This window comes from Schistocerca serialis, chromosome 9 (genome assembly GCF_023864345.2).
Source record: "Schistocerca serialis cubense isolate TAMUIC-IGC-003099 chromosome 9, iqSchSeri2.2, whole genome shotgun sequence".
Classification (NCBI taxonomy): domain Eukaryota; kingdom Metazoa; phylum Arthropoda; class Insecta; order Orthoptera; family Acrididae; genus Schistocerca; species Schistocerca serialis.
Window position 1 is genome coordinate 432,650,544 of NC_064646.1, and position 24,122 is coordinate 432,674,665.

The following is a 24,122-nucleotide window of genomic DNA, read 5'->3' on the forward strand; positions in this document are numbered from 1 at the left end:
GGCATGATGAAGAAGGTATCGTGATTCACTATACCATGGAACGTTCTGCCACTGCGCCAACTTCCAGTGACGATGGTCACGTGCCCATTTCAGTCGTAATTGGCGATATCATGGTGTTAATATTGTCACGTGCATGTGTTGTCGGCTTTGGAGGCCAATATTACGAGCGTTCGGTGCACTGTGTATTCAGACACATCTGTACTCTGCCCACGATTAAAGTCTGATGTTAGACGCGCCACAGTTTGCTACCTGCCCTGTTTTGCCAGTCTGCGCAACGCAAGACGTCCGACGTCTATAATGAGGGGTGGCAGCCAAACCCCGCGATGTCCGGACGTTGCTTCATCTTGATTTCTCCTAGTGTTGAAGACACTCATCGCAGTACTCCTCGAAAAACTGACAAGTCGTGCAGTTCGCGAAATGCTCGTGGCCAGCCTCCGGGCCATCACAGTCTGCCCTCGGTCAAATTCAGATAGATCGCGCTCCTTCCCCATTCTACACACGGACAGTTGGCCTACTCTCTCTGATACTACATGCACCGTGCGTGTCTCTTGACTAGCAGTCGTTCCTCGCCAGGTACCGCTGCTATCGCCTGGATGGATTTATGTAGTAGTCATAATGTTCTGGCTGATTAGTATACATTACAATCAAATGAAGATGATGCCCAGACACTGTTACGGTTATTTAAATTTACAGCAGTAAACATAAGGCTCTTCCTCACAACAAAAATATTTGTGTACAAAAAGAAACCAATTGCTCTACACATCAAAAATGTATTAACAGACCTACACAGAAATGAAGTTAAAGTCTCCCTAATTTATGTAACTTAAATTCTAGTAGCCTTTGTGCATACCGTTGGCATTGATGACAGCTTGTAGACGTCTTGGCATGGAGCGAAGCAACTGGAGAGATCTTCAACCATTCCTCTAATAACAGCGTCTAAAACCACCTCTTGTCATGTAGAACAACGTTTTCGCACATTTCTATCCAAGTGTGCCCAGAGGAGCTCTATCGGGTTACGATTAGGGCATTATGTTGGAGTGAAACCGATTCTTGGAGCATTATATAATAACCACTCCCGAGATCCCAGAGCCGTATGTTTAGCGTTCTTGTCTTAATGAAAGTAACAGATGCCATCAAGACCCAGTTTCTGTACACCTCTACACAAATGGCCTCGCAACACATTTACATATTTACGATGTTCCATGACACCTCCAATATTTTTCAAGTCACTGACACCAGAAGCTGCCATGCATTCCCAAACTATTATGCTGCCTCCCATATTTTACTGTAAGCAGGAGATGTCGTGATTGGAGCTGCGTGTTTGGTTTGCGCCACACTTTCTCCTGTTCGTCAGACCCAAACAGGTTAAACCTGGATTCGTCAGAAAATAGCACTGTATTCCACATTTCAATCGATTTATTGACATAATCTTTGGCGAATTACAAGCGTTTTCACCGTTACCTTCCGAAATAAATGAATTCTTTCTCGGAGATCTGCCACGAGTATAAGCTGCTTTCAAAACATTCCTAATAGTTTGAGCACTGGCCTGTTTGTTGGACGTTGACTGCCTGTCCGGTACAAACGACCCCGCTCTTTAAAGGGCTCTTTTTGAGCTACACAAACTGTCCCTCGACGCTCTCTACGTGTAAGTAGTCTTGGATGTCCAAATCTGCGTTTATTGTGTGCTGTGCGAGTCTTTCCAAATTTTTTGATGATTGCCTGCATTGTTGTATGGTTAATAAAAAGTTATTTACCAAACTCGCTGTCACTTTTACCCATTGAATGCAAACCTCCTGGTTGCGTAACGAAACAGAATGCTCCTTCCCGTTCGGACTCATGGTGACAAGTGAATGCCTCTTACACTGGCTGTCGGGCAAGCGACTCTGCTGTTCATGAACTCCGGCTGCACAAATCTGGTTCGCGCGGCGCCGTCTGTCAGGCACAGTAACGAACTTCGGACAGTGCGCCAATACTTCCTTGAGCAGGAGGAAACCCTCATTTAATTGATTACATGTGTTTCTGTTGCTTTGGGAACATATTTTAACATACAGATTATTTCCTTTGCTGAATCACAGTTAATGGTATACATGTAATGTTCCTAGTACTTACACATTTTGTATCAGATGCGAAAATGTGTCTGTGGCAATACTTTCTGATGCCACTGCACTCCACTTAACGTAAATTTTTTAACTCATTTGTAAAGTATTCAATCATGTACATGGGAATTCTGAAAATCATATTTATATTGCCCCTGTAAAACGTTAGGTAGGCAACCCGCAAGAGCGATCGCAAGCGTGGTTCAGCCGCCAAATAATGTAGATTCACCACCCATTGTCTCACCAACCGTGAACGGGAAAGTCCAGCTTGTGTAAACTGTTCAGTCTGTTAAACATGCCTGGGAAGCTAATTTCAAGCGCTGTCACTTTACGGTGAGAGGCGTTGTCACTACGGGAGCTACACCACAACTGCGTCGTTCGAAAATTCAGCCGTTATCACGAGGCTGAAAACACTGTACAACGGCCACGTTGTGGTCGCGCGCGGTCAGCAACACAAAGTGAGGACCACTGTCCATAAACCATGGTTCGTATTTAAATGTCCCGAGGAGAATGCGAGAGAACTGCACGTCGCCATTTTGGAGGCAACTCGAATTGCGAAGGAACCCTAGACAATACACGACCCCCCACGATGAATTTGGTCTCTTGGGAGTCAATTGCCAGTGAACAGAAAGATGAAGACAATCTTATCTTTAGTGTGCCTGAATTTTAAAACTTTCTGAACTTGTGAAAACAGACACAAAGGAGGATGTTTTGAATGCTTTAAGAAAAGCAACTAAAACGTCGCAGTAGCTTGTACCTGTACATCATAATATAATGTATCCTTTTTGTGTGGCAGTAAAGAGCAAATGAAAATGATAAAGATAATTGACTGTGCTAAACAGTATCCAGTGCATAAGTAAAAGTTTCCCGTCTAAAGGATGCATGACAAAACTGATGGCATGACGCACTGAATTTAAACCCACACGTCATTTACTTAATCACTCAATTGATTACTGACTGGCTTACCTTAAATTTAATGGCCTCGGTTTGTTTGATTAATGGGTGTATCAGGCAGTGGGTGTTGCTGCACGTACCGTCGTTCGATAAGCGAAATGACCGTGAAGAATAATAATATAGTTTCCACCTTAATTAGTGGTAGTAGTACTGGTTGGGACTTCGTATTAAAAAAAAAGACGCATGTTCCGTTTGAAATAAAATGCTTCAAAAGCAAGACACGATACTTGATTATAGTCGGGGGGTTTCAAACAATGGACGTTACCTTTCCCGAAAGATCTTTTCTGGAACAGAAAATACATATCGTGAAAACATACATGAGAAATCTATAGGAGACTACATTGATTGTAATTATTACTGTTAATAGTGGTATAATTCAGAATAAATCAGATTACAAAATTGGCACAGCCGAAGGAACAGACGCATGATAGTTAAAAAGGGAAGAAGCCGCTTCCCTGGAAAGTCTTTCTACTGTCTTAACAACTGACAGTATGGACATAGCTAACAAAAATTGTTCATTTATACGAGTCGCCTTTGCGTTTACTTACTTAACAGACCATAAATATTTTTATCTCACATTTGCTCAGGTACACTTCACCGTGACAGGAAGAACAAAAATATTAAAAAAAAAAACTTATGTTTTTACTTCATATGGTTTATACACCTGACATTATTCGGATCCATATCTTCAGACAGAGGAATTTTGCATATGACGTCATGTGCGACATTGAAATTTTCCACTCTGTTCTCAGTCCAATTAACTCTCTCTTTAAGAGCGCACAGATAGTTATCCACACGGGAATTCATCATAATTACGGACTAATATCTTCTACAAGTATGTCTTCAGAAATGAATTTAGAGTAATTTGGATGGTAAGTTGACGTGTAATCTATTTAAAATAAGTGCTTGATGGGATATAAGTATAAAATGTTTTTGCCGTAATGTGACAAAATGAAACGATCGTATAGCATTATCGGCTGGGAGACCCCATATGGTGTAGTTCGCCCGCCTGGTGCGAGTCTGTGTTCCACGCCACTTCGGTGACTGCGCATCTTCGTGATGGACATAAGGCGAAATAATTAGAACAACTTGAAACACCCAGTCCCTGAGCGAAGAATATCTCAGACCTAGCCGGCAATCGAACCCGGGACCTCTCGATCTAGTGGCAGCCACACTAAGCACCACAGCACAACCTGCAGACAGCTTAATGTGAGAATAGGTTTCTCATTTTCTGGCACGCAAAGTCGCATATTGGTATACGTTCCTTGTACCGCAAGCCTGAATCGTGGAAAATGGATGGTCGAAAGATCCCCGCGACATTTGGAAATAGGAAATAGAGGGAAAACTTCCCGTCGTCTTGTTGTAGGTCGTCATGCAACGTATGAGAAAGGCCTTTAGTTATTCTCCGTTCTAGAAATGGATGCCCCAGAATTTCCTTTTAAATTTCATCCTTTTGTTTTTCTTACTCAGTACGAGAAGTTAGTAGAGTGGCATCCTCGTGGTCAGACTCCATGACGAAACTGAAGTACAGCGCTGCAGCAACCGGCCTAAAGTGGCAGCATCTAGGCGCGCAGTCCGGAACCGCGGGACTGCTACGGTCGCAGGTTCGAATCCTGCCTCGGGCATGGATGTGTGTGATGTCCTTAGGTTAGTTAGGTTTAAGTAGTTCTAAGTTCTAGGGGACTGATGACCACAGATGTTAAGTCCCATAGTGCTCAGAGCCATTTGAACTATTTTTGAAAGTGGCAGCACTATCAAAGCTGCGCACGACGACTACGGCTGCGCCTGTTTTCAGTGGCGGCGTGCTGCGACGCGCAGTGTGGAGGTTGGAATGCGCTGCAAGGAAGAGTTTCTCGGCGGCGTCGTGTAATGACGGCCTCCATGTTGCAAAGTGACATTGTTGGCGGTCTATTGTCAAACAGCGTGGCCAGGCAGCGTTTCATTGTTGTGAATGCCAGGTCGCATTTCGTCTTCACTTTTGTATGACTACAACAGGAATACTTCCGACTGTGATACAGAAATAAACAGAATACAATTACAGTTACGTAGAGACAGGAGGAACTTTCGACATTAATTAACGAGTACCAGCATTCTCCTCTTCATTCCACTGAGAAACTTTTGCAAGAAAATGGTTCCCCGCAACAACCGCCCGCTGGACGTAAATCCTGTTCTGCAGTCTTACGAGAATAAGATCCTTAGCTGTAATATGCCAGTCATCTCTCTCTCCCTCCCTCCCTCGGCTAATGCTTTTGCTGCTAGAAAATAAGAGTTGTGCGTCACCTTGCCTGGTGCATGGCTTGCCTCTTAACGGTGCACGGGCGACTTGCGTGTCAGTTTTGCTGCTTTCACATCCAAGCAACTTTCCGGTTAACCTCATAAGGCTGAGGGGAACTCTTTCGTGAGCTGCTCGCCAGAGGAAAGTTTGAGGTGATTGGGAACCGAGGACTGGCTATGAGCTTTACTACCCAAAAGCTGTAAGCTCTATACCATGCAGTCAGTTCGGTTTTGCAGCTGTAACGTTAGGTATTACTGTTGTGACTTGTTAGACTGGGAAGGCCGTGTATCACGCCAAAAGAGTGTACGCAGCTCGTGTTCTAGTGGCTAGCATTACTGCCTCTGAATCACGGGGTCCCGGGTTCGATTCCCGGCCGGGTTGGGGATTTTCTCTGCCCGGGGATTGGGTGTTGTTTTCTTCATCATAATCGTCATTCGTGACAGTGGCTAGACTGAACTGCGAAAAAAAAATTGGACTGTGTAAAAACTGGGAATTTGTACGGGCGGTGATGACCGCGCATTTGAGCGCCCCCCAAAACAAACATCATCAAAATCACGCCAAAGAAGTGAGTGATGAATACTGGAGGAGAGCTCGTACTTTGACTATCAAGGAAAGAGAAAATACAGCAAAATCAGTCGGCATAGACTGGAAGAAAGAGTTTCAGTTATCATCCGAGATTGAAACAGCAGATGACTAGACAACAAAGAACCCTGATATTGTCAAAGAAGGTGGTTTTACGGATACTGTCAGCGAAGCTTCGTGAGAAGCAAGGATGTGAAGTACTGTACGCTCTTTTTCTGTCCTTGTCATAAATGAGCGCTTCATGATTCGCGCGTACAGGCATATAGAGTGAGACAGCGCTCCGCTGATATTGTCAAAGAAGGTGGTTTTACGGATACTGTCAGCGAAGCTTCGTGAGAAGCAAGGATGTGAAGTACTGTACGCTCTTTTTCTGTCCTTGTCATAAATGAGCGCTTCATGATTCGCGCGTGGGGGGGGAGACTGACTCCTTTCTCTCTCACACAGACGCAGTCGCGTGATTGTTGGCGCCCGTATATATCACGCAAGCATTGGATTCATATCAACACTCTACAGAACCACGTGGAAGGAGTGTACGATATGTCGTAGGGTTTACGACGCTGAATTCGTATTCATTTGGAGCGGAGATGAAGTCCCAGCGAGGCTCATTCTCATTCAGAACTTGAGTGCTCCCCCGCCCCCCCCCCAAAAAAAAGGCTCACTTGTTCATACAGTTCCCTCGAATTATTCTCTTCCAGCCAAATTAGCAGTCTTAACCTATGATTGTACCGGTTGGTTAGCCTCAACCATCTATCAAGTGAAGATAGGCTTCTCCACGTCAGATTTATCTGAATTACTTTTAGCTTCCACTTGCTACAGCAAGTACTCAAACGACAGATGACATTTCAATCTAAAAAAAAAAAAAAACACCTTGTGAAGGACCACAGCCAATTATTAATTTATCGTAACTCTGCTAATCGCTCGAGGGAGATGTAGGGCTGCATTTGTTAGTTGGAATATCACCCGTAACATTAATCTCTGTCTCTGCCCCGTTGTTAAAGCGTAAAGACTTCACGAATTCACAGGACCAGCGTTCGCAGTAATTTGACTGGTTCCAAGCTTTTCTGTAATGGGACGTCCTCATTAGAGCGTTTGTGGAGGAGGAACGCGTCCAAAGTCGCGCCAGTTTGGTGTTTGTTATGCGCGGCGTAATGGAACGGGATTGGTATCTCGGAGAGCAGCGCGCTTCGGGGTAAACAAACTGGGCTGACCATTAATCATCTGGCGGGCGGGCACAATTGAATTACCGCCGGCGCGGCTTCCTGCGGCCCGCGTTATATATACGGCCCGTGTCCGCCGCCACCAAGTCGACCCGAATTGTCTCGCGTTATAGTAGATGTAAACGCTACGTCCGTCCCAAAAAAAAAAAAAAAAAGCCACGTCTTTCTTTAACTCTTCGTGCTGACGTTGTGGACTCGCGCCAAATGAGTCTTTGTTAGGCTCGAGTTTTCTGAATGCCATGTTGCGGATGCGTTCGAAGAGGGATTGTCATAAAAATAATTGGTGCAATACAAACTACACACAAATGAAAAATGAGAAGCAACGAGTAATATCAAAGTGAAGATTAATCTTTTTCGCACACACGTACCGACTGAGTGGAAAGGCACTAACTAAACAAATATTTCTCTATTTCTGAAAAAAAAGAGATTGACAGTGGCATGGATTACGAAAATAAGGAAAAAACTAAAAAGGAACAACGTTAAAAATTGGGAAGAAACAAAAAGAAACCTATTTAAGAATAAAAAACTAACTGTAGAAGGCTGTCAAGGCTGTAGAAATAGTTAATAGAGAACGACATGGACAGAATTCAGGGGAGGGCAACATGGTGAGAGAAAGAATGGAGTACTGGCAGAATAACAGACAAGGACAGAAGAGAAACTGAAGTCGTCGTGTGTTCCTATTTGGTCAGAGCAAACTGTTACTGAGATGAAACGTCCGTCAGCGTGGCGAAACAGAATGCGGCTTCAGCCTGCAGACCTCCCCTGCTCATCGCTCGGTCGGATTGCTTCTATCGCGATATATCGCCTGGTACAGCGCAAACTGCTGCAACAGTGATGCGTGGACGGATTGGATGGACCGACGGACGGTCGTACGCTAAACGAGCGGGTAGTGAAGTACGCAGTGTCACGGAATGTAACATCGTCTATGGAAACGCTGTCTGAATGTCTGACCTTATTGTGTCTGTACTCCCAACGAACAGAAGGGGTGCGAGCGGATCATACCAGCGTTGATTGAGGAAGGATCTGAAATTCAATCTGCCCAATGAACAGCGCTTCGGACGACCCTGACTCCTGTAAATCACTGCCCACATTTACAGCAACACATCGCGAGCCACCGTATGTAGTGTGTGGCGGAGAGTACTTGGTCTTCCACTGTCAGTAACTTTTTCTTTTGTTACCGTCGCGAGTAGGTCGTGGGAAGAATGATTATTTCTAAACCTCCGAGTGCGCTCGAGTCTCTGTAACTTCACCTCCATGGTGTTTTCGAAATAAATACGCAGGAGGAAGCAGTTTATTGATTACCCCTTCCACGAACATACGCCCTCGGAGTTCTAACTGTAACCCACACTGTGATGCTCAATGCCTCTCTTGTAGCGCCAGTCACTGGAATATGGCGACCGTCTTTGTAGCCCTTTCGCGCATACTAAATGGACCAGAGGCGAAATGCGCTGCTCTTCTTTCGATCTTCTCTGTTTCCTTTTTCAATCCTATCTGGCACGAATCCCTGACTAACAATTAGTATTTAAGTATTGGTCGAACGAGGGTTTTGTTAATTGCCTCCTTTACGGATAGACTACGCTTTCCGGGCCTTCTTTAAATAAATCTGCCTTGCATCTGCTTTACCTATGATAATGTAATCGTTGCCCTTTAAATCGTTCCGCACGCCTACTCCTGGATGCAGTCGCATTTTTCAGCAAGATAATGCGCCGTGTCACAAGGACGGGAGTGTGATGGAGTGGTTCGAGGAACACAGTGGCGAGTTGCAATTGATCTGCTGGCTCCCAGCTGGTCAGAACTGAACCAGTTCGAAGGCGTCGTGGATGTGATTGAATGTGGCGGCAGAGATCATTGCCCCCCTTCCCGGAATTTACGGGAATTGAATGACTTGTTTGTGCAGATGTGGTCCCAGCACCCTCCAGTGACATACCAAGGCCTCATTGCTTTCATTTCTTGCCAAAGGTGGACGTACTAGGTATTAGGTAGGTGGTCATAATGTTCTCGCTGATCAGTGTATCCTTCCAAAGCTGTAAAGTCCTTTTTAACACACCCTGTTTTTAATACTGTAGAGAATCACCGTACAGATTGATTGAAAAAGTCGATCGCACCGTTGGTGACCTTCCTTGTTAATGTTTTTTTAACTCTGTTTTTTTCATTATTATTATTGTTGTTATTATACTATTTTAACTGTGAGAGAAGATGTTTTTGCATTACATGTCTAATTTCGTATGTACACAGTTTGATTAACAAAAACTACACATATTACTTTCATTTACAAAAATGTGAACACTTCGTTGATATCATTAACATAAATGTCGCCTTTTTAATTTCCGGTTATACACGAGAAATTCTTATTACATGAAAAAACATAAATTCTATACAGTTTGTTGCAGCTCTGCTATTTGATTTGTCTGATTTGCAGCTACAACCAATTCAAACACTACACATCATAGAATAAAGAAAATATTCTGGAAGAAGTAGTACAGTCGGTTCACGCTGGATCCTGTGTATACAAAATGATCACTGCTGTAATCGATCTTTTTGACCACCATATTACACACATGAAAAAAAAAGTTTTGCATTATCTCGGTTCCGAGAGTTCCAGAACCTGTACAGAGAATTGCAGTAGAGATCAACATAAGCATCATTTCCGCCCTTTTTATTGCTCATGAGAACCACACATTGCATGTTGTGCCACCAAAAAGCGATACATTCAGAGGTGCTGGTCCAGACTGCTGTGCACACCGCTACCTCTAATACCCAGTAGCACGAACTCTTGCATTGATGCATGCCTGTATTCGTCGTGGCATACTATCCACAAGTTCATCAAGGCACTCTTAGTCCAGATTGTCCCACTCCTCAACGGCGATTCAGCGTAGATCTCTCAGAGTGGCTGATGGGTCACGTCGTCCATAAACAACCCTTTTCAATCTTTCCCAGGCATGTTCGATAGGGTTCATGTTTGCAGAATATGCTGGCCACTCTAGTCGAGCGATGTCGTTATCCTGAAGGAAATCATTCACAAGATGTGCACGATGGGGGCGCGAATTGTCCATGACGACGAATGCCTCGCCAATATGCCGCCGATATGGTTGCACTATCGGTCGGAGGATGGCATTCACGTATCGTACAGCAGTTACTGCGCCTTCCATGATCACCAGCGGCGTACGTCGGTCCCACATAATGCCACCCCAAAATAGCAGGGAACCTCCACCTTGCTGCACTCGCTGGACAGTGTGTGTAAGGCTTTCAGCCCGACCGGATTGCCTCCAAACACGTATCCGACGTTTGTCTGGTTGAAGGCACATGCGACACTCATCAGTGAAGAGAACGTGATGCCAATCCTGAGCAGTCCAGTCGGCATGTTGTTGGGCCCAGCTGTACCACGCTGCGTGGTGTCGTGGTTGCATAGATGGACCTCGCCATGGACGTCGGGAGTGAAGTTGCGCATCATGCGGCCTATTGCGCACAGTTTGAGTCGTAACACGACGTCCTGTGACTGCATGAAAAGCATTATTCAACATGGTTCCTTCGAGCCATAATCCGTAGGTAGCGGTCATCCACTGCAGGTAGTAGCCCTAAGCGAGGCATGCTATTGACAGTTCCTGTCTCTCTGTATCTCCTCCATGTCCGAACAACATCGCTTTGGTTCACTCCGAGTCGCCTGGACACTTCCCTTGTTGAGATCCCTTTCCTGGCACAAAGTAACAATGCGGACGCGATCGAACCGTAGGATTGACCGTCTAGGCATGGTTGAACTATGGACAACACAAGCCATGTACCTCCTTCCAGGTGGAAGACTGAAACTGATCGGCTGTCGGACCCCCTCCGTCTAGTAGGCGCTGCTCATGCATGGGTGTTTACATCTTTTGGCGGGTTTAGTGACACCTCTGAACAGTCAATGGGACTGTGTCTGTGACACAATATCCATAGTCAACGTCTATCATCAGAACCTGGGTGATGCAGAACTTTTTTATGTGTGTATTATCTATTCTTTCTTTAATGTAAATACGTAAAAGGATACACTGACAATGTTTAAGCCCTTCATCAACGTATGTAAATCTTGTAATTCGGTAAAATATTTAGTTAAAAGGGCGCTTAACGCACACCTCTCTGGTGGCGCTCGACTTGGAGGTAGCTGGTTAGAGTGCTGGTGCTGAAAGAAATTTTCAGTGACAGTATTTAGCTGGCACCGGGAGGCGGTGTAGTGGTGTAAAGTTCCCGATAGCCAGTCTCTGCGCCAATTTACTGGATTAAATCCCATAGTTCTCTGCACCGTCTCACGAAGTGAGGATTTGTAACTCTGTTGATGGTGTTCCGTCCGTCGGATGGTGATGTGAAGGTCAACGGACCCCTTGGTGCTATTCGAGAGGAGTAGACGGAGTGCCCGAAATGGATTTCATCTTCTGCCTTCTCTCATCATCATCATCATCATCATCATCATCATCATCATCATCATCATAAAACACAAACATGTCACTACACAATATACGTATCCATCACACTCACATACAGTCTAGAAATACACATACACCATCTCTCAAGCTGCAAGCGAAGGGACACACATCTCTCCCTTTCAACAGGTGAGGTGAATCCACATCCCAGCCAGCAATGCCATACGACATTTAACTCGTTGAGAAATCTCACTTGAATTGTTACGCAGTGTATTTTTTCTTTCTATTTAATATTGTCAGTGCGATGTGTTTACCCTTTCATCCTACGCTGAAGTGATAACATAGGTGTCGAGTCTGTGCGTAAGTTCGTAGCGCTTTTCCATAAATTTGCAATAGATGCACATAACAGAGACTTTACTCATCAATAATAGATTCTCCTTCACTGTAGAAGTATGCCAACTGTGGGATAGTTTTTCGATTCTGTGACTGTAGAAATAACGTGGTTTCGAGGCAAAGAGCTCGTTGAGTCACCGTCGGAGCGCAGTTTCATCCGGAAAAAAAGTTCCTTGAAGCTTGTTCCATACAGAGTGGGAAAGCTGAAAATCTGAGGGCGCAGGTTCATGTGAATAAGGTGGGTCGGAATGACTTCCCAGCCCAATGCCTGTATAGTGTTTTTTTGTCAATCTAGCTGAATATAGGAGGGCGTTATCATGGAGTAGCATCTTCCTGACTCGATGTTCTTGGATTACTTCTGCAAGACGTATCAGTTGTTGATAATAAATGTTAGCAGCGATGATTACACCTGCTGAGAATTTTTCCGGGTTGTATGGCCGTGGTCCATGGAACTCTTCAATCTCCCTCTTAAAGAGTTCCATGGACCACGGCCATACAACCCGGAAAAATTCTCAGCAGCTGAAACATCCGGTCGTGAAAGCCTTTATTGTATGATGATTACACCTGTTGAAAGCAATTCGAAGTAAATCACACCGTCACTTTTCCACCATATGCATAACATTCTCTTTTTTGGATGCGTGCAGGTCTTTGTACGGAAAGTTGCTGCTTTGTTTGCGCTCAGCCATTCCATTCTTTCCCGTACGTTAGTTAGCATAACGGCACCATTTCTCGTCACCAGTAACGATACAGGAGAGGAATGGCAGGTGTTGTTCACGAGGTAATAGATGACGAACAAGCAGAGATGTACATTAGGCCACCTGCTGATTTTTGTGATTTTGCCATGGTTCCCATATTCCGGATTTTTGGTCCTTCCCCACGGCATTCAAATGTGGCACGATCACGACATGACCGCAGTCGGTCACATGTGCCAGTTCTTGACCACAGTGACATGGATCATTGTAGAAAATGCGTTTACAGGATCTCCATTTAACCCCGAACATCTTCCTGAACGACCCTCCTAAAAGGAGAAAATCATTTTCTTGCCGTTCCCTGTCCAATGGAATTATCCCCATACTGCTGCAGTCATCCCTTTATTGTGCGTCCCCGGTAGCTGAGTGGTCAGCGCGACAGAATGTCAATCGTAAGGGTCCGGGTTCGATTCCCGGCTGGGTTGGAGATTTTCTCCGCTCAGGGACTGGGTGTTCTGTTGTCCTAATCATCATCATTTCATCCCCATCGACGCGCAAGTGGCGTCAATTCGAAAGACTTGCACCTGGCGAACGGTCTAACCGACGGGAGGCCCTAGTCACACGACAATTATCATGATCACTCTACTGAAATCAAACAGAAGAGTATGTCGATTTCTGTACTAGGCATTCCATTTTCAAGTGCCCGCAGCTCTATCCTCTATATGATAAAAATGACAATATGTAGGCTTAAATAACGGTAGTGAATTACAAATAAAAAATGACAATCGATAAATAAACCCATAGCGACCGGAATACCAACATGTAAAACAGGAACGTTACTAACTTATGCATCAACCTAATAGATTTGGCAGGCATTCAAGAGCGGTGTGGTTTAAAGCTTGTGATTTACTGAGCAGAGAAGCTGCCGCGTCCGCAGCGCAGGAAACCTTTTCGACGATACGGCGGTCTGCAGGCGCTTCGCTAATGAGCGCTCGTTAGCTTCCAGTCTTGATGCGCCTAATAATCTGCCATTGGCGCGTTCTTCGCGGCGCGGCCGAGATAGCGTTTATGGATGCCCGTCCACGCTTATTTCATTTTGTAACGCATGGTACGAGCTCGCCTCCGTCGCACGCACGCTTCTGCTGCGGTACTCGACCTCTAGCAAGGAGACGGTGCGAGGTACCGGGTTCCAAGAACTTCGGCATACTGCAGTGCCTGACAGTGAAACTCCAAGAAGGTGAAGAGGAAACGAAATGAAACTTAAGCAATATAAGAATAACGCGATATTATTTCAGTGATTACAAAATTCAACGAAATTTACAAAGAACTTGGCAGTACGAGCCCATTTCTCAGTATGAATCTGCACACCTTCTGCCCTGAATGCGTGCGCTGATCCGATTCGGAAGGGTGTCATAAAGCCGTTGTACCGTCTCCTGAGGTGATCTGGCGCACATCTGCTGTAACTTGACCTGATATCGTGGGTACTGCCTCTGGGACGGAGTTCGGCGTCCGAGCTTGCGGGCTTTCAGAAAGAAAATGATGTGGCGTGATGGCCCTCAACATCGTACCCTCTGACTCAGAGTTGAAATATGAAAAGTTTTGGCTGGTTTCGTTGTCTAGGAGCTGGGATACTTACTGCCGCATTACAAGCCGAATACAGCTGGGTCTACAGTGTACAATATGAATATACACATGAATCGAATGGTCGAAGGTTCCTATCATTCGGCAATTGCGAATTCTGAATGTAACGTAGAAATTTATAAATGAAAGATTGCAATTAAATAAAATCTGCAGGTACTATTTTTAACGACTTTAAATGATGAGTACGATAGCAGAAGAACCTTGAAGAATGCTGTTCATTAATGCAAACACATTGGTGTCGATGGTCCAGCAATTAAATAAAATATAAGTTGAATAACAGGGAGACAATAGATTCCTACTTCACGTAATTAGTTATGAACAACAGTATAGCTCGCGACTTATTCACTTCTAAACGCATACTACGTCTTCACTGCAGAAGCCACGAAAGTCTCACAAATGCACTACGAAATATTTCTATCTCCTGCGACCAAGCGCCAACTACTGCACTCTCCAAGTCTTTCCCGCGACTGCCCCTCGCTACTTCCTGTCCAGCACAGCACCCCCCCCCCCCCCCCCCCACCTGTCCAGCACTTCCATCCAGTCTCCCCATTAACTTGCGCTGTGATTGGCTAGAGCGCTCTCGCCATGTCTTCAGGCCAACGCACACTCACAAACATATTGAAACACATATGAAGTACAGGATTTACATTTAAATAACTTGAAATTAAATAAATATTCCTACAGCTGGACAATAAACACGCTTTAACACACATTATTAAATACATAAACAAATCAAATAAACATAAAGGAATAGAAACAAAAGGTAGGCCAGTAGCCTAATGTCTCTGTGCATTCTAAAACACAGTATATATTTAACCAATTTCTTCATGAATAGTATATATCGGATGTAAACAAAGACACAGACGAATAAATATATTTATAAACATGATGCTACCGTTTTTTCGTGTAACTGTGGAGTACTTATGACCTGATGCGATCAATAGTAATCGGCCACTATGACCTACAATAACTCGTGTACTATTCAAGTTACATACCTGTAATTCATATCAATTTAGGTTTACACTAATAGCTTTCTAAAGACACGTCGATCGACAAAATCGGATGAACTAATTAGATTTTGGAAATTCCTTGCTGGGTGTTACTTCTATAATTTATCGTCAGATACTAAACTTTAAACTAATAAAGATATTGCAAATCTGATGACACCATCAGAATCGTCGTGCAAATAATGGTAATGTCCTTGTTTCTTTTTAAGGTATCAAGATTCCTCTGGCTATTATTAATTTCTACATGAGCTGTGAAATGTCTGCTATTATGGTTTCACAAAGTCCGGCATCTTTGGCACTCCTGGCATACACATCTCCTTCATCGATGCCAAGCACAGTCCTCGATACAGTGTCAACATGAAATTCCCAGCCACGCGGTCGGTCTGGACCACTCGCTGGGGCTGCTGCTCTTGCTCCGCCCAATGTGCGACACCATGCGGCCGCTGACGAGCCGCCCCCGCCCGGGCACGCCAACTCTGAACATAGAATATTTTCAGGGCGCCACAACTCGCCCATTACCTCACAAGCTGATTCCACTCATATTCCATTGGAGACAGATTTGTTCAGCATTTTGGCCACGGGAATACCTCAACATAACGCAGGCAGTTCATTGAGATGCGTGCCACGCGGATTGTCCTGCTGAAAAATGGTACCACAAGACTGTCGCATGCACGGTAAATCAGGACGACACAGGATGTGCGTGAGACCCTATTGTTCCTTCGGTCGCTACCAGTTGTGACGTTCAGGTTACACCCGCCGGCTCCCAACACTGACACCGGGAGTAACAGCTGTGCCTCCCCAAAACAATGGAGGAGTAGTAGCATACGTCTCCCCGTCGTCGCAATACGGGTCGAAGTGGTCATCTGGGCTAATGCTGAACCGCTTTTTATCGCTGTACAAAATGCCACAGCCTTCATCAGCAGTACATGCTTCCCACTCACACCAGCACTCCAAACGCTACCGTTTGTGTTATACACTATAATAGGTTAGCGATATGCACATATACAGATGGCGGTAATATCACCTACACAAGGCCCAAAAGGACAGTGCATTGAAAGAGCTGTCGTTTGTACTGAGGTGATTCATATGAAAAGGTTTCAGACGTGATTATGGCCGCACGACGGGAATTAGCAGACTTTGAACGCGGAGTGGTAGTTGGAGCTGGACGCATGGGACATTCCATTTCGAAAATCGTTATGGAATTCAGTATTCCGGGATTCACAGTGTAAGAGTGTGCCAAGAATAACAAATGTCAGACATTAACCCTCACTGTGGACAACGCAGTGACAGACGGTCTTCACTTAACGACCGAGAGCAGCGGCGTTTACATAGAGTTGTCAGTGCTAAGAGACAAACAACACTGCTCGAAATAGCCGCGGGAGTCAACGTGGGATATACGATGCACATATCCGTTAGGACAGTCCGATGAACCGGCCGCGGTGGTCTAGCGGTTCTAGGCGCTCAGTCCGGAGCCGCGCGACTGCTACGGTCGCATGTTCGAATCCTGCCTCGGGCATGGATGTGTGTGATGTCCTTAGGTTAGTTAGGTTTAAGTAGTTCTAAGTTCTAGGGGACTGATGACCATAGATGTTAAGTCCCATAGTGCTCAGAGCCATTTGAACAATTTTTGACAGTCCGGTGAAATGTGGCGTTAATGGCCTTTGGCGGTGGACGACCGACGCGAGTGCCTTTGCTAAGAGCACATCGCCAGCAGCGCCTCTCCTGGGTCGTAACCATATATTTTGGACTCTACACGATGGAAAACCGTGGCCTGGTCAGGTTAGTCCCGATTTAAGTTGGTAAGAGCTGATGGTGAGGTTCGAGTGTGGCGCAGACACCACGAAGCCACGGACTCGAGTTGTCAAATGGTTCTAACTACTATGGGACTTTGCATCTGTGGTCATCAGTCCCCTAGACTTAGGATTACTTAAACCTAACTAACCTAAGGACATCACACACATCCATGCCCGAGGAGGGATTCGAACCTGCGACCGTAGCCGCTGCACGGTTCCGGACTGAAGCGCCTAGTACCGTCAAGTTGTCAGCGAGGCACTGTGTAAGTTGGTGGTGACTTCATAATGGTGTTGGTTATTTGTGCATGGAATGGACTGAGTCCTGTGGGTCAACTGAACCGATCATTAACTATAAATGGTTATGTTCGGCTACCTGGAAATCGTCTGCAGCCATTCGTGCACTTCATGTTCTCAAACGACGGCGGAATTTTTACCAATACCGATGCTCCGTGTCACCGGGTCACAGTTGTTTGCGATTGTTTTGAAGAACGTTCTGGACAATTTTAGCGAACGATTTGATTACCCAGACCTCCCGACATGACTCCTATCGAACATTTATCAGGTATAATCGAGAGCTCAGTTCGTGCACAAAACCCTGCATCGGCAGCAATTTCGCAGATATTGACGGATATGGAGGCTATATAGCTCAGTGTTTGCACAGTGGATTTCCAACGACTTATTGAGCCCATGCTACGTCGAGCTGCCGCTCTACGCCGGACAAAATGTCGTCTAATACGATATTAGGAGCTATCGTATGATTCTTCGTCACCGTAGTGTATTGTTAACGGTAGCCTAAACATGTGACGGTAATTCCATAGTCCGGCTGCTGCTAATCTCTGATCAGTGCTGGCGGATGACACACAATGTTTGCAGGGAGTCCATTATTTGTTCTCGGAGGGCAGGTGGGGGTGTGACAGGGTTGCGATATGCTTGCTGTACAGATGGACAATCCTTTCTTGTGATGCTGGTCGACTGTAATCTTGACGACGAATATACTTGCCTTGAAGTTCCCATGCAGACCAACATTTGGCCATTGTCACATCAGAATGCTCCAACAAATGTGAATATTGTACGATTCGACCAGCCAGCCTACTGGAGAACCACCGAGAGGCTCCTTTCAGATACTGTCAGGAGATGATAAACGCTGTCTCACTAATGCACTCCGGTAACCGATGCAACGTTAACCATTCACAAAAGATTTCATCAGGCGAACATCCACAATCGAGGAACATGGAAAAGAATAAAAAAATCCGCTTCACTTGCCAGTAATTTCTGTTTATTGCGCGACCGGTTTCGAAGCCTATAACTTTATCTTCAGAAAACATAAACGTGTGGCGTTCGGACCGGTCAGTCATGGAGGCTCTCACTCACGTCATAAAACGAATCGAGCGACAGCCACAGCGCCCGCCAGGACATCACCCACATGTCTGTCTGGCCTGATCGCCACACATTTATGTTTAAATAATTATTTGGTGGTACCACAAGATGAAGCAATAGGTTTCGAAACCGGTCGTACAATAAACAGAAATTACTGGTAACGCAAGCGGAATTTTTTAGTCTATAACTAATCATTCACATAACCGCCCGTGGTGTGTTCGGGTAAGAAGTTGCATTGACAATGATCTTCTGTTCCGGGTGCTAGAAAATGACTCTCCTATAAAAGGGTTTAGGGTCGCTACGCTTTCGTTATCCAAAAAAGATCGCGGTTTTAAGTTACTGCGCACGGTTCCTTTCCGGACAAGTAGGAATCTTAGAACACTCTTAAAAAGGGACTTTATTTACCAAGCTCGCAATTTAATACTTCCGGAGAAACTTTCGAATTTGTTATTTTGCGTCGTCGCAGATAAACTTAATTAGGAAAGTCTTCGCTAATTGGATCGATGGTGTAAGGCCAGCGATGAGACAGCCGTCAACTTCTGTCCGCGTGGGATTGGATTATATTTCTTTGCAATATTCTTTCACCCTTTGGAAAGAGAGTGAAGCCATTCGTAAAACTTATATACTGTCATTTTAAATTATTTAGTATTGCTGTGAACAAAGAAGTGATGAGCGCACGTGTCTGCAAAAATTAACGGTACGTTTTCAATCCTGAGCGCGAACTCTTTGCTTTTTCTTGTTTTCTGCTATGTTTGTTTCTTACAAAATATCTTCTTCTAGGGAAAGTTAAAAAGACAAAGCAAAACTGTTACCCAATTATTGGTTTCTTCCAATGTGTTTTTCCGAAGACTCAGTTGTTTTCCTCCTATCGCGGTAAATCTACGAGTATACGGTCCGTGAGGCTGTACCATTCACCATGGAAATAGGGAAAAATGAAACATTCTGTCCACGAAACACACTCGACGAAGGCCATTTTCCTGCACACTTTCTCGCCTGATACGGGATGAAAAGCAAATTTGTTTTACGTTGCTGAAAAACACCTCTGGAAATTTAATTTTGAGTGCACATATAGTTAATTGACAAAACTGCTATTCTAACTCCACGCGCCTGATAACTGGTATGTGACCACAGGACTCACACTTCCTGTTAGCAAGAGGCTCTTCTCCTAAATCTGTCTGCAGCATCATGTAATCCCTAATTCCCCAAACTCCTGGAAAGTATTAGTTTGCGTGCCTGATAACAACAAAAAAATCCTTATTTCTTAGTGTTTTAGTGGTTCCACTTGGTTTGAAAAGGATGTTCCGTCATGACCTGGGAAGTAAAATAAGATATGATGGATTATGCATCGAGGACATGAGAAACAGTGTGACACGGGCAACGAAGATATTTCCGCTAAACGAAATACTGTCGACCATAAGCCGACCGTCGAAGTAGTTCCGAGACTGATTTTATTCCTGGTGTATAAGCGACGTCAGCGCGATAAACTAGGGTGCAGCTGCAATTAACAGCTGTAAACAACAGAGTTACAGTCGACTCGTCGGTTAGAAGGCAGTGTTAAGTGGACGGGTGGCCGTTGTGTATCAGCGCCGTTGCATCTCAGATCGCAATTGAACATCATCTCTCAGTAAAGCGTTTAAGACACTCTCCATAATGTTTTGAAGAAGAGCAGTGCATCCAGAGTTCGTGCCGTGCACCTTTACTCCCGAACGACGTGTAGACGCGCGCCACGACTTGATTGAAATGCAAAACGCGGAAAATTCTTTTCTCGGAAAAAATCAGCACTGACGAGGCTTAGTGTTATCAATACGAACCTCCCGAAAGTAACAGAGTGCAGAAACTGACGTGAAGGGTCAGCACTTTGACGACGTAACCGACATTCAAGCCAATGTGACGCGTGAGTTGCACAACATTCTAAAGAAGCACTTTTCTGACAGTTACACGTGGTTGTATGCACGTTCTGTGCGTGCTACTCATATGGGCGAAGACTATGTAGTTCATCTGAAGCATTAAAACTATCATCTTAAAACGTGAACTTCCTGAACTGACCGGGTTGGCCTTAATGTAAGGGAGAAAGTTTTGAACAATTACACACGTCTGGAACACAGCAACCTTTACAACTAAATATTGGACTGTGGACCAATATTTTATTTGGTTCACTTTTTATATTGATTCACCTGCTGGGACATTCGGCATGTATTTTTTTCCAAACAGTTTTATTGGAAGTTACATTTATGCGTTACTGATTCTTCTTCGTGCTAATTTCATTAGCTGACGACCACAGAAGATTTTTCACATTGAACGTTACTGCGTTAAGAGAGATGCTGAGAGGAAAACTTGATGGCCCTCCTTGGAGCAGGCCGTCACGCGCTTGCTCCCTTCGTCTGGCTTTGTTCGACGAGGGGCCATTAATCTCCGCGCGAACGTCGGCGCATCTATACGAGATAGCCATTCTGAGAGAGCTGTTAACGTTGCCTTTTCGTCGGCCCAGCTGCAAGAAGCCTCCGCATGGGAGGTACGCTTCGTGACTGTGGCTTCGTTAGGAAGTGTGTGTAGCATGAAGGGCATTTGAAAGTGACTTGCGAAATATACAATTGCTTCCAAATCCATATATATCCAGGTGATCAAAAAGTCAGTATAAATTTGAAAACTTAATTAACCACGGAATAATGTAGATAGAGAGGTAAAAATTGACACACATACTTGGAATGACATGGGGTTTTATTAGAACCAAATAAAAACAAAGTTCACAAAATGTCCGACAGATGGCGCTGGACAGCAAAACGTCAGGGACTGCGCATGACAATCGTGTATCAAAGGAGCTGTAATGAGAGAGAGAATCAGATGCGCCAGCAGTCGCAGAATGTTGACGTTACCTGAAAAGGCGCTTTTTGTGAAGCTGTATTATCGGAGTGGGGAATGTGCTAGTTCAGCGTTACGATCCTATCGCCATAGGAAGGGGATTCGAACGGGTAAAGATCCGTTGACAAATGCAGCTGTGGCCAGAAATTTCGAAGAAAGAAACCACGGGTTGTTTAGACGATAGACCCCGTAGCGGCCGACCGAGCACACGGCGTAATGCTGCTGAGACCAGGAAGAAATGGAGACTGTAGCGGGTTCGTCTATGCACGGGGAAGTCAGCGCTCGTGCAGTCGCACGTCGCACCGGCATTTCATACACTACTGTTTGGTCGGCACTGAGGCGTACCGTCAGATGCTATCCGTACAAAATCCATCGGCATCATGAACTGTTACCTGGCGATTTAGTGAAGCGGAGGGCATTTGCGGTGTGGGCGTTTCAAAAGACGGCGGAAGATGACGATTGGTTGAGTAAAGTGTTGTGGGCCGACGAAGCTCATTTCCCGCTCCGAGGGTCTGTCAACACCCACAACTGCAGAATTTGCGCTACCGAAAATCCTAGGCCTGTCGTGGAAATTCCTGCCTCGAAGGTCCCTACAAAATTGACAGTGTCGAAGAAATTATTGTCACCTCGCGTTTGTGGTTTTGGCTGCCGTTTCTGTGTGTGTGTGTGTGTGTGTGTGTGTGTGTGTGTGTGTGTGTGGATTCGACGTTCCCTACGAAGCTATGACCATTTTATCAGGTTGTTTCTAAGGTTCCGCATCTTCGTTGGTAATAACGGAATCCTTATAGCATCGCTTTGTAGTGTGTTTGTCCGTCCGTCCGTCTGTCCGACTGTTAAAACCCCTTTTTCTCAGCAACGGGTAAATGTATGAAGCTGAGGTATTAAAATTTATGTCACTAAGGTGTACTATGATTTGCAGATCTAAAAAGCTGAAGCTTTTAAGTCAGTACAGTCAAAAGATACGGTCATTTATGTCGCAAAGTCACTTATTAAAAGCTATAGGTTACTTCCCGTTGGTTTAGAATGGTGAAATTAGGAAAGAACCAAGGTTCCACAGTAGACGTAAAGGAAAAAAAAAACGACAGTAAGTAATCTGTAACTATATCAAACGAAAAAAAAATTTGCGATTGTTATCCACCTTCCAACTTTAAATTCAAACATTCTCGAAGCTCTTGGAATCTCTGGGACCAGTATCCTGCGAGTATCAGCGTTAAGTTCTCCGATTTCCGGAGTGGATGAACTGTCTACATACATAATTAACTCCGTACGGAATCCTTATTGCGCGAGTCGCACCTTACAAATTTTTTTGTACGACGTGCTTGTGTGTCATGGTCCTCGTTCGTCACAAATCACATTTTTTACAGCAAACATTGGAAATTACCTGCCTGGAAGGTCGCTTCAGTGTTGACCTCGTAGAAGACATGATTATCACACCGTCTCGAAACTTCCTGGCATGTTGCAAATGAGTGTCGCGACCACAACTTCCGCGCGTTCGTCGCTGATTGGCTGCCGTTTGTGTGTGTGTTGGGGGTGGGGGGGGGGGGATGGGGGCGGGGCGTGCTCGATTCGGCGTCCCCTACGAGGGTGTGACCTCTTTCGTCAGGTTGTTTGTTTCTCTGTGGTCTGTATATCAGAGACGACAGTGAACTGTTAGGTTTACGGACGTGCAGTACTGGGCAGAGCCCTACTAACAGTGCTGGTGTTGTGGTTGCCGACAGGTGCAGCCGGTGGCGGAGCTGTCGGAGCTGACCCGTCGCTGCGGTCTGGACGGCGCCGCCTTCGAGCTGGACGATTCCAACATCAGAGGCGGCACGCTGAGGCGCAGCGGCAGCAGGCGGTTCGCCACGCAGACCACGGTGAGTACACGGCAGGCCCTGCTGGCTGTACTACTGCTCGCCGCGTAAGCTGCTGCCATTCCATGAGTTTGGGGGCATCACAGCGCCTCTACGTGGAATACTTCGTAACACCAGCTCTGTCCAGGAGACAGGTGCAACAGTGGGTACAAGGTGACCCGCAGGCAGAGACCTGCGTCTCGTCCAGTTTTTTTTCTTTTCTTTTTAAATATTGCAAATGAGGTGCCACCACTGTTACATTCCTCGCCTGTTCCGACGACCTGCATTGCTGAGCCTCAGGTGGAAGCCTCGAAACGAAACGGCACTTGTGCCATGTTTCATGAGGCACCAGGCCGCCGGGTCACTGGGTCCCAAGGTCGCCGTGGCGGCCATGGCTGTCCCTGCAAGATAGTTGTCTTTCAGACACTATCTCTGCAAGCACCCACGCCAGCCAAAAGTTGACGTCAGGAAAAGCTGTTATCTTTGCAGCCATTAGCGCCGCAACTTGTATATAAGGGACACGAAATCGGTGTACTGCACAATGTCTTCGACTGATATACAACCAGTTGCTACTACTTCAAGGGATTGAACATTGGAAGAATTGTTTGTAAGTACACTACGGAACACTGGCTTCGTTATATAATTTATGTAGAATTATTGTGATTGGACACTTAGAGAATGCATTAGATTGTTTGCAATTGCATCTTCCACACACTATAGTACAAGATATTATATTACATTTCCGAAATGAAAAAATTAAGTATCAATTATCTCAATATAGATTACCAAACAATTATATTTTTGAAAGTAGTGTAAATGTGCCTATGATACGTGAAATTGTAGTTGATGCCACTATTTTTGGAAGAAAATTTAGGTTAAACATACCAATGAACTGGGCCATAATATGTCATTTAGCTATGGCAGATATGCAACCATTTAATTGGTTTAATAGCACATTTAATGTTGAATATTATCTTATCAAATTATATATAGCAACAGATAATTTCAAACAGATC

At 45.0% G+C, this 24,122-nt stretch overlaps 1 protein-coding gene across 1 annotated transcript in view; it reads left to right on the forward strand.

The window, feature by feature from the left end:
• LOC126419684 (unconventional myosin-XVIIIa) overlaps positions 1 to 24,122 on the forward strand; it is a 1,310,501-nt gene that overhangs the window by 493,082 nt on the left and 793,297 nt on the right. The window contains exon 3 of the mRNA XM_050086870.1: positions 22,993 to 23,130. Coding sequence (XP_049942827.1) covers positions 22,993 to 23,130 — 138 coding nt within the window. The remainder of the gene's footprint in view (positions 1 to 22,992; positions 23,131 to 24,122) is intronic.